The sequence below is a fragment of the Pimephales promelas genome, chromosome 25 (assembly GCF_988280905.1).
Source record: "Pimephales promelas chromosome 25, fPimPro1.hap1.1, whole genome shotgun sequence".
Taxonomy (NCBI): Eukaryota; Metazoa; Chordata; class Actinopteri; order Cypriniformes; family Leuciscidae; genus Pimephales; species Pimephales promelas.
Genome location: NC_142793.1, coordinates 19250896 through 19262471, shown reverse-complemented (window position 1 = coordinate 19262471; position 11576 = coordinate 19250896). Strand labels below are relative to the sequence as shown.

Here is an 11576-nt window from a genome sequence, read left to right as displayed (position 1 = left end):
TTCAAGATGTTTATTCTGATTCATAATAATATACATTATATATACAATGTGTTTGAAAGTATATTAAACTATACTCTGATATATTGTAAATTAATGCTCTATAATTTGATTAATATTGTTTTTGAATATCTGCTGACCATTTTTAATAATTTAGCATCATTAGTGTTAATGGACCTGTTTATGGAGATTACAGTGGTGGTGTAGTGTGTAGACCATTCTGGCAATACCTTTATTAACTTTATTAAAGCACATGTTAATATGTATACAGTAGTATACTACTTGACTGCACTATCCAGCCATGAGCCAAAATTCCCAAACAAAAAGGCAACGCTAAATATTTTTTAAACCAAGATATTTTCAAATCCTTTTGATTAGGATTTCCAATGATCCACTGATGGCAGATGCAAATAAATACTTTATTTGACTTCATTTTCACGATGTTAGCATTGCAGTCATAAGCCCACATGAATAGAACTGAATAATCACAGCATTAAACTAAACCTATTCATTTTTACATTTTGGAACATCCTTTGAACATGATTCTCTCATCTTCAGCTGGAGCCGCCCCTGTCTTTGAGAAGTTTACCAAGCACACTATTCTGTTTTAAGACCTTCAGGTTTGAAATGTCTTCAGCAATAACAGGAACTTCAGAAGTGTGATTTGGACCCTCAGATTCGCTCTCGCTGTCCGACAGAGCTGTAAGAAGTGCGTCGTTCTCGTACGTAGGAAAGTAGTATCTGGAAAAACAGCACGTATTTTAAAGAGACCATATTATGCCCTTTTACAAAGTCTTGATTTGTTTTGGGGAGGTCGATTTTATATATATATATATATATATATATTTTACTTTTAAAGTATAAAAGTGCTCATTCTGATGTTAAATTACAGATATAATTCATTTCACAATTCCACAATCTTTATTGACTAATATGTAATATCATAAAAATATAACCTAAAATAAATGATATAATTTTTTTTTTGTATTTTATATTACTTAATAATAAAAACAAACAATATAAAAATACCAAAGAAATGGTCATGTGAAGAATTGCTACTTACTGCGGTTGGTCCCAATGCGAGACCTCAGGCAGCTGCATCACATGACCTGTGTTAACAAGATGCTTCACTAGTTCCTCTTTGCTCTCAAACTTCTCCTGACAGCAGTAGCAGCGGCACTGGTGAAGCTCACGGCGGATGTAATTCACAAGTTTGACTTGCAGATAAAACTTTAGGTCTGGACAAACGACACAAATGACATTCAAGACCTTCTGTGTGGTCATGGGTTCTTCTCAAAAACAGGCCTACATCTCTGTTCATGCAATTATACTCACTTAAGTCCGTTTTTAATTTGTGCAGGTCAAATTCATGTGTTTCCTGGGAGAAAAAAAATATATTAATGATGCTGATGTAAAAATCATGTGGAATACTTTTTAGAAGCACTCAAATATATAAACGCATGTATCATTTACCTCCATGTGTGTGTACATTTTCTCCATTGTCTCTGCTTGCTGCTCACAAAACAGACACACGGCACACACGGGATGGGCCTGCCAGTCCGACCAATCGCTGCGGAGAATATCAGGAATGAGAATAAAACTGAAAATGTGACAAACGGCGTCTGAAGATCAACTTACTCATCTTCATCATCAAACATCTCCCTGTCATCTTCAGACTGCACCTCCTCCCATGTCTTCCCCAACTCCTGCAATAGTGTGAACAGCGAAATCGATTTCATATTGGGAATTTATTCGTTCAGGTGAGAAACACACTACAAACCCATACATGGACATACCAGGTAATTGATGATGTAGAAGCGATCGTAGTCATTATTTCTGGCGTTAATCCGTCGATGCTGCTTTTTCCTCATGTGATCTTTCAAGGTGGTTTTGTCTCTGAATGTCTTTTCACAGTACAGACACTGCATGCTATGTAAAATAATGTTAATATGAAGGTTTAGTTTCACAATCTTTTTATATTTTACAATTTAAGGTTCAGTGCTCATTATGATTTCCTAAGCCAATTTAAAATATACAATTATTTAGTTTGTAAACTAAAATGATGCAATATTTAAGTAAATGGTTTTAGAAATCGAAAACATTATGCTTGAGAAATGCCTTAATGTTTAATGGGACAACGGACTAACTAACTCGCTTGAAAAATACTAAGAATTAATAAATAAAATTAATAACAGGAGGATATTAAGTCAATGGGCTCAACAAATTCATTAACTTTAAATATGCAATATATATAAATATATATTAAAAAAGATCTACAAAAATACATATACATAGACTGTGTAAAATAACTAGCATTATGCCTTTAAAATGTTAATCTCTATTTATATGTCACTGACCCAAAAACTAACCCAACTTGGTGATTTGGGATTAATGCAATGACAGCAAGCACCAAAAGAGGGCGTTCACACATCTTCTCCATTTTAATTTGTGATACATATAGTATGATATATATATATATATATATATATATATATATTGGTTAAAATCTTAAAACACTGACTTCTCCAGTTTCCTCTCCAGAGTGTGGAGGAACTCTGTGCAGAAGACGATGTTGTCAGGCAGGCCGATGCTGAACGAGTGTTCTTTAGCCATGTGGTTCAGCAGTGAAGACCTGCAGTGACAAATACAGCACTTTCATTTAATATGCAGTGCTGTTTGATACTGCGAGTTGCAAAAAACTCATCCCAAAATAATAAAGCAAACATAGCAGTTTATATCTAGATGAGCGTCACAGGAGAGAAATGAAGAACAAAATGATATTCATGAATTTTGCTTAGCTCACTCTGACTCCAAGACAGCAAGGTAATCTGTCTAGGCCATTAAGTTAAATGAGCTAATTAATATTCATGTGCAAAGTCTTCATCTTGGTATGATTAGATTTAGATTTTCCTATGCAAATTGAGTTGCATGGCCTTGCAGATGTTTCATGCCAAATGTAGTATAGTATATAAATTGTATACGATTTTAAATAAAAATAATTGTATACATATATACAATATATATATATAGAATTTAAGAATATTTTATTTAAATAAATAATTGCTATTTATAAATAATTATTATTAAATAAATCAGAGATTTAATCTGTTGAGTAGAGGTAATGTCCAAGAGGACAAAACTGTAAATGTATAGATCCTAGAATCAGAAGTGAGTTTTAAATGCAACTGACAGTGTTAGGTTACATCATTTAATATCATCATGATGTGTGTGTGTGTGTGTGTGTGACCCAGAGACCTTATTCACTACAGTGCAATTTTTGATTTTTAATGGAAATGAAAGGGAGGCTGTGAGGGACCGACATTCCCGGACACAATGTTTTAAAATTGTTCTACTGACGAAACACTGCAAAAAATATCTTTTCAAGAAACTTCGATAGACACACACAAAAAAAACTCTAGACAACATGACCTTTGGAAAATGGTAAGTGCTCTAAGAGCTTTTTACAGTGGATCCCACTAAAAATCCAGCAAGTCTATCCCTCACAGCCTTGCTATTCAGTCTATTCAGAAGCAATAGTCACCTGTTTCCAGTAAACTCTTCACTGCAGAACATACATGTGCGATGAAACGTTGTATCGTCCCTCTCTTTTTGTTGCTGCTCCAGAACTTTCTCCTATCAAAACATATCAAACTTCATGACAGACTTATCTAGCATTAGAAGCATTAGAATTTGGTTACATAATTGTGAGCCTATAAAGAACATTCATAATTGGTATGAATCTCAGTGTGGTGTGTTTTTATCATATTGCGTTTCTGAAAACCCGCTGTTCGATTGCCGTAATCATCGATAATTATCGCATACGCAATCTGCAAATGATTGGTGTTTGATAAACACTGCTAATCCTCTCGGCTCGAGTTTCATCGACGTACAGCGTGTCACCGAATGATTGAGAAAGGTCACAGCTGCACTGTTAAACAGCTGGTCGCCACACTGCAGAGCGACTGCAGAGGTTGCCTAGCAACCACAATCGCAGATTTTTTTTTTTTGCCAGAGATGAAATGTGTGTATGATGACTATATGTTGACTCATAATAATATCTCTGCAAAAACAATCTGTATGGGGGGAGTGGGGATTTTCACTGAACACTGGTACTGTCAGGTCCAGTACGTAACCACTGGATTTCTGCTGTATTACTTTTGTCATACAATAATATTGTGGTTTTGAATGACAAAATGACATATTTAAACGTTTTTTTCCTTAAAATGCCTTAAATAGCTTGAATGGAACTTTACATCCTTGCCTCATTTAGTACACGCGGTCCTATGAATATGCAAATTAGTCCCGCCTCCACTCACTCACACCAGCTCAGAGATCCACTCGTTGTCGTCGATCACACATTGACCTGATTGGTTACAAGATAGTTTGTGACGTCAGAAACACCAGCGACATTAAACTGCGTTTTTTGGAGACTATCTTTGGTTCACTGCAGTTTTAAGGAGAAATATCTTTTTACAGTCTATGGAAAATACTCAGCAATGGTGTTGACTTATGAAATTGCACATGGTTCGTCTTAAAGCATATTTAAAACACCACATAGACATAAACGACATTAAAAGCTTAATTTTCACCACAAGGGGACTTTAAAGTGTTAGTTCACTCAATAATGTAAATTATTCTATAATTTACTCACCCTCAAGTCATCCTTATATGACTTTCTTATTTCAGACGAACACATTTAGATTTAGATGAATAAATATCTCACACCCGTTTTACACTACTATTATTTACTACTATCAGTACATCAGGATTTTTCAATAACATTTTTACCATAAAATTATTTCAATAAAATTTTAAAATTCTAATGAAAAAGAAAATGTCTGAAAAGAGAAAATACACAAAGACATATCGTATGATGGTGTCACTCATATTCTAGGGTTTCTGCATATTAGTCCGACTGGAATCTGTGCTGGTATAGGATCAGTTTTGAATATTCATAAGCTAATGTCACACAGGGTTGGAGCTGATCCCAGAGCAGCACTCCTGACCGCAGGTCCTTGTCTTTTTACAGACACTCACCAGTCGTCTCTGTTGTAGCTGCTCTCTAAGGATTCTGTCCTCTGGCAGTGCATCACATAATAGGAAGTAGAGCTCTTGTTGTTCTAAATGAAACAAAACAGCTTTTTAGTTATTAAGAGTCCAGTGTTAAAAGGACAAGACTTAAATCATACAATCTAAAGGGGTATTTCTCAGACCAGTGTTATTTTAGAATTACTTATGTACTTTTATAGTATTTATTCATATTTTGAATTTACTTTTAAATTTTCAGTTTGAATTCACTTTGTCATTTTAGTACTTAAGTTAGGAATTAAAAATGATTTGATTGTAAATTCTATAGCAACTAACTAATACAAAATGCAAATACGAAATTGGTTAGCTCAAAAGTTTCTTACCTTCAGGACCTTCAGAATTGGTCTTGATAACACTGCAGAAGTCTGTGATGGGTTGTTCTGTAAACCGTTTCTTCCAGTACAACATATACCTGCAACAAATCAATAAAAACGTTTCATTATTTTGTGTTATTTGTATTGTACCGGTCTATTATCTCTTCAGAGAAATGCTGAGACATGTAGGTTACAAATCATGTAAAGTCTCACTGTGGAAAGTCTGCGATGAGTTTGACATCAGCAATAACCAGTTTGTGATCCAACACCATGTGCTTAAGAAGTTGGTCTTTTTCAAGAGAGGGAAAAGAGTCGGAACAGAGCACACAGGGCACCGGATGGCCATCGCTGGAGGCGGCGACACAGGCTCCACCACACAGCTGCTCAGGGAAACAAAGCGGCTCTAGGATACAATCCTGCTCACCTAGAAATAGAGAGAAAACACATCTTAATACATTCATTGAATATGAGACAAAAATATATTTGTGTTTTATAAACGACTGAACTAATTCGAGAAACCCTCATACATTATGACCTTGCATGATGTCATCACACAAACAAACAGCTGATTCACACAAAATTAAGGTCTGACTCATGTAAACAGCAGGTTATTCTCTAAAAACTTGATATATTTGTGCTAATAAGTGCACTTAAGGAGTTGTTTTGCCTATTCAAAGTGAGCTTTTGCAGTGACAGAGTAAAGCGTTGCTTTCTGATCATCTATTAGAAAGATCCATAACAACTCAACAACCCACTCCCTGCTGGGGAAAACAGCTTAAACTAGTCTAAGATGGTCAACTGATTTGAGCTGGACTGGCTAACTGGTCAGACTGGTCTGCTGCTGACTTTAAAGGGTTTTTGACTGCTTTCCATCTAGAAGACTAAATTTGCAGGGCTGGGAGACATATATAAACAAGCTTTGACGAGTAAACCACCAATCCAGATGAGTATTACAAAATCAAAAGTTATCATCCGGTGTCCTTCTAAAAAACTAAACAAAAAACAACCTATAATGCGTACCATGAAAAACAGATTACAAACTTTCATTACGGTAATAATCATTTATGCAGACTTATTGTTATAACTAACATTTGCAATAGATAGCTGGCGGGCACGTTAGGGAAATCAAAATAGAGTTTTTTTTAAAAAATGTTAGCAATAAAATTGCCAATATGTTTAATTTGGTTAACCAACCTGTCAAATTAGTGTTGTTGTGCATCTGAGCTGCCATGTTTTTTTTTTAAGTCACGTGAGCTGGTAGATGGCTCATTGACCAATCATAGTTAAACCACCGCTTGGAGTGCGGTTTGTGGGCATTGTAGTTTTCTATCCAAGGTTTCTCATTCGTTTCCTACATCTCCCATGAGGCAATGGTGTTTTTCTTCAGGGCTGTGAAGTGTGGTGTATGTGGGATGCTGCTGTGGCTCTGCCCTCAGAACAATACAGTGCAACCCTGTGTAACAACAATATGGATAGTGCCCGCCGTAATTGCCCTGTTTTATAGCACATTTAATTTCACTTGACGCGGGAAAAAATGTGGATACCGACTGAACATGAAAAATATGGCGTTGGTAAGTAATATATTTACATTAAATTGCCGCATCGTTAATAAAACGCAAGTTAAATCGCTGCAGGTGCGATAATGAGCCGTGACATCCACAATCTGATGGCAGATGAAATGTCACATCATTTTCCGCTCATTTAAAATATTGCTGGCAAGTGACAGAATAATGCACATCGAGTGGTTTTATTATTAGTAGTATTTTTAATTTTTAGTTATTTTTTCATTTTTTTTCGGCTGGAATTTTTTCTGTTGTTTTCCTTCATTAATTTGAATGGTCGTCTTGAATGGCTCTTACATGCAGCAATAAGAAGAAATAGCCGCAGTAAAGGCTGATCTTTTGTCTTTCTTCACACAGACGCTCTAATTCATTTACTGAGAATATGATTTTACATCTAAAATCGAAACAAGGCAACAACAAAAAACATATTCATCATTATCTGTTATTGCATCAAGCGCAACCAATACCGTATTCTTTTTTTAAATTAATTTATCTGTATGTCTATCTAAAGAGTTTTTAAATGCATCTGTAATGTGTCTTTTCTCTGTATGTGTACACACACACACACACCCTGTTTACATATTGATAAATGAATTATGGACTAAATTACATGAAATAATGCTTGTATTAGGTGCAGCCAAATTTTAAGGACAAGTAAAATGATAACCTTAGTGGTTTTATTTTAAATTGTTATCTATTGTACGTTTGTTGTGATAACAGCTGACAGTTTGAAGGATGATTTTTGGCAGATGAGCTGGAGAGCAGTCTGGAATCTGCCCGTCTCTCATTGGCTGATAGCTAGAGACAAAGTCAGTTGAGCGACGTGAGGAATCCAGAAGTACAGAGAAGTTCACATGGACCTCAGGTCTTCTCAGGTGATCTCGTTCACTACAGCTTTACTCAAACAACAGGGTGACATTTGGTCATTTCTTCACTTAGAAGGAGAGAAGGTCAGAGCAAAGAAGAGCGGTGGTTTGAAGGGGCAGGGAGGGATGGACAATAAACAAAGCCTCTGTTTCTCTGTGCTTATATTGTAGAATGATATTATGGCAAATTGGGAAAGGATTTTCTTTATCCACATTGGTGATAACTGATAAGCCACATCTGGAGGATACTGGAAAATGCCTGCATATACAGTGCTGCTCTTGGAAAGTGTACACAGCTACCGAAACCTTTATCAGTCATGAAATATGGATGGAGTCCAGCCGGGATGGCACACAGACACACACATACACAAATGCATGCACACACATACACATACACACAGGCGTCCACTGTAATCTTGGTCTCTCAGACCTTTTTGCTTGCAAATTCAGCTTAATGAACCATCTGCTATTTACAGCAAATGTATCATAAATGCAATGGCATTTCAAACAAGAATGTGTCTGTTGATCATCTTCCCATACCTGGCTTTTCCTCCAAAACCAAAGTTGATGAAAGGAATTGAGGCTATTAAGTGAAGAGAATTTTGCCCCCAAAAATTTCTCATCTTTTGGACTTTTGTTCTGCTGTGGAACAAAACAGTAAGGAGATGTTTTTGCCCCTACAATTACATTAAATGGGGACTGGAGTGTTCAAACTTCAAAAATGACAGAAAAGCACGTTAAAATTATCAAAAATGTAGTCTATGTGATATGTGTGCAATATTTTGAGTCTTCTGAATTGTATTTTGAATTCAGTACTTTTGCTGATAATTTACTCACGCCCATTTCATCCAAGATGTCCATGTCTTTCTTTCTTCAGTCGAAAAGAAATTAAGAAATTTCATTTTTGATGAAAACATTCCAGGATTTTTCTCCATATAATGCACTTCAATGGGAACCAAACGGTTCAAGGTCCAAAAGACAGTTTCAGTGCAAACTGTTCAAAGGGCTTTAAACGATTTCAGACAATGAATAAGGGTCTTATCAAGCGAAACGATCGCTCATTTAAAAATGAAAATAAAAATTGAAAAAAAATGAAAAAAATAAAAATAAAAATTTCTTTTCGACTGAAGAAAGAATGACATGGATATCTTGGATCACATGGGAAGAAGTTTTTTTGTGCATACAATGAAAGTCAGTGGATCCCATTAACTTTCATTCGCATGGACAAAAACAGTAACAAACATTCTATAACTTGAGAAGAATCGTCTTATTTGGGTGAACGCTCCTTTAAAACTTGAAATCCCATCATTCTGAATGTCATCTCTGCATCCCTGCTGAATTGAGATGCTGATCGGCTAGTGATGAAAACCACGACCACCATGTGGGATCTGCAGGGAACAGCTGGGAACAGACAGTATGACAAGACCATATTGGTTTATAATTACGCCATAATGTTCAGAACATTTAATCAGTAAAGTGAAAGCTAATGTCACCAGCACATAACACTTTTCTTGTTACTTCTTGTTCCAGCCTCCCACATATACGCATCAGCACCGTGTGACATCTCTAATGATTGTTGAAGAATTTAGCATAATTGAAACTTCAACCGCTTTACTTATCGTCAGACCCCAAAAGCTGATCTCAGTCAAACTCTTTAGCGAGAAAAGCTGGTAGCCTGGAATCGGATCGCCGCGTCCCGTTCCAGTGCTTCTCGGCTCGGATTTATGATTGGAGCGCATTCGGCATGCAAATGAGTCTCTTGCTTTTGTCACATGCTGACTGGGCGCCTACTGTGCCCTGGTCAACAGGCACGCTGCCACTCCGAGAAAGAGATAAGATTGACAGATAAAGCTAGAAGAGGCCTAGTCTGCTAGATCTGTGAGACGTTGGTGGGAATTAAATGAGACTTCCAGTGCACATACGGTACATAAGCTCTGTTCCTAAACCTAGTGCGCATTTAAAGGCATCATGGGATGCAAAAGCTGTTGTGTCATTCAGTGTCAACTCAACCAGGGGTCGCCGGCTCAAATTTTTGATTTTGTTCATATTTTTTCTGTAGAAGACAAACATAAGTAGTGATGAAAGCCAAATATTAAATGTGACAGATGCATATTTACTGAGTAATCTACTAAATGACAATTTCCGCCTGAGAGCCAATTTATGGGGGTGTAAAAATGACTTGTGTTTTTTTGTTTGCATGCCTGTAATTCAAAAAGTAATAAAGATATCTTAATGTCCTTTTAGATTCTGGATCTTTGCAAACTTTTCTTTTGGTATCTTCATTTTAAATGCCTTCGATGGTTCAATCCCAGAGATATGGAGATCTTAATGCGGCTCCATGAGTAAATTGGTAAATTGTACAAATTTTCAGTGGTCAAAAACCAAATCTGGGTCAAATTGCATACTGTAGAACAGTGTTGGGTGTAATTAGTTACTCTAATTTAATTACTTTTCCCTTGAAAATGTAAAGTAAGGGATAACTCTTCATTTTTCAGTAATTTAATTACAGTTACTTGATGTAATTGAGGTAAATACTGTGAATAGATCAATCCGATCTCGCAGCGATTCGTAGGCATTTTATGAGGTGTCTAAATTGTACGACCGCACTCATTTGTACAAATTCATATGAATTATTGTAAAATATGTATGAAAAAAGTGTGAAATGTCATGAGATCAGACATAAAACAATAGTGGGTTTAACATCAAAATATATTGTCTGAAGTTTAAAAAGTATGTTTTTATAATGTAACCTTCTCCACCATGGTCAGTTTAAGGATGATTCATGCAATTTTATAGTTATTTGAAAGAATTAAAACAGATTCATGTCTATCCTTGTATTATTCAGCTGGTTGAGATTGATCTGGGATTTTGAAAGTAATTAAAAGTAATTAAATACTTTTTAGAGAGAGTAATTAGTACAGTAAACTAATTACACTGTTGAAGAGGTAATTAGTAACTAATAATTAATTACTTTTCTAGAGTATCTTACCCAACACTGCTGTACAAATAGTGGATTACTCAGTAAATATTATATCATATTCTGGATTTCATCACCGTTTATGTTTGTCTTTGTGCAGAAAAAAATATTTACAAAATAAAAAATGGGGAAGTAAGCCTGGGAAGTTTCCCAAATTTGTTGATTTGACACGGGATGACCCTGCTCCAAAAGGTTGGCAGCAATATTATGCTGCCCTCAAAGATACCTAATGTTTGGCCAAATCATTAGGCAGCACTCCATGTATCCTTCACATAGACCTTATACGCCAGAGAAACAAGGCAAGCACGTTTTGTACATTCCAATGGCATCGCTGTCAAAGAGTAATTAGCTAGTTATATGTAGAAAGCCGAAAGTCGAATTTTAAAGTGACTTTCACTGAATGTTTGCGTGTTATTATATTGGAATAACAGGCTTAGCAACTAGCTAATGTTAAACGGAATTTGAGTGACAATGTAGAGCATTTTAAAGCAGACACTTATGAAGTTTTATTTCAGTGGGATGCTGTCTGTGTAGACATTAGATAGCAAGACAGCTTGATAGGTTTTGGAACACGTCTATACTGTACTGTGATATACTTAAATATCTGTGAAAGCTTAAAGGTTTATGGCCCATAGCGAGCTTTCACAGTTCAAACAGCTACATGTCGCAAGAATCACAACAAGGTGTAAAAGTGTCACTATAGTGAGTTCTTTGAAACCGGTGATCTGGGAGTGTATTTTTAAAAATATCCTGTCACTGCGAAGACTCGGTT

General features: G+C 35.9%; 2 protein-coding genes across 2 annotated transcripts in view; one reads left to right on the top strand and one right to left on the bottom strand.

Annotated features, from left to right (window-relative positions):
* Positions 1–397: 397 nt before the first annotated feature.
* On the bottom strand, positions 398–6649 carry znf277 (zinc finger protein 277). Its single transcript, XM_039657777.2, has 12 exons — positions 6594–6649; positions 5613–5823; positions 5409–5497; positions 5035–5117; positions 3539–3630; positions 2519–2629; positions 1794–1926; positions 1636–1703; positions 1471–1567; positions 1333–1375; positions 1061–1235; positions 398–738 (listed from the first exon to the last, which is right to left on the bottom strand). The coding sequence occupies exons 1-12, from the start codon at positions 6628–6630 to the stop codon at positions 552–554; spliced, it is 1326 nt and encodes a 441-aa protein (XP_039513711.2). The 5' UTR covers positions 6631–6649; the 3' UTR covers positions 398–551.
* A 128-nt stretch (positions 6650–6777) lies between these two features.
* Positions 6778–11576, top strand: part of dock4a (dedicator of cytokinesis 4a) — a 66073-nt gene continuing 61274 nt past the window's right edge. The window contains exon 1 of the mRNA XM_089127444.1: positions 6778–6970. Within this exon, the coding sequence (XP_088983570.1) occupies positions 6934–6970 (37 nt within the window). The 5' untranslated portion in view covers positions 6778–6933. The remainder of the gene's footprint in view (positions 6971–11576) is intronic.

Bases quoted from the DNA above. Each gene is read 5' to 3' on its own strand.
- znf277 (XM_039657777.2), bottom strand. From the start codon at position 6,630: ATGGCAGCTCAGATGCACAACAACACTAATTTGACAG. The intron at 1,704-1,793 runs GTATGTCCATGT...ACACTATTGCAG, and splicing joins TCTACATCATCAATTACCTG to GAGTTGGGGAAGACATGGGA. The intron at 739-1,060 runs GTAAGTAGCAAT...CTGTTTTTCCAG, and splicing joins TCGCATTGGGACCAACCGCA to ATACTACTTTCCTACGTACG.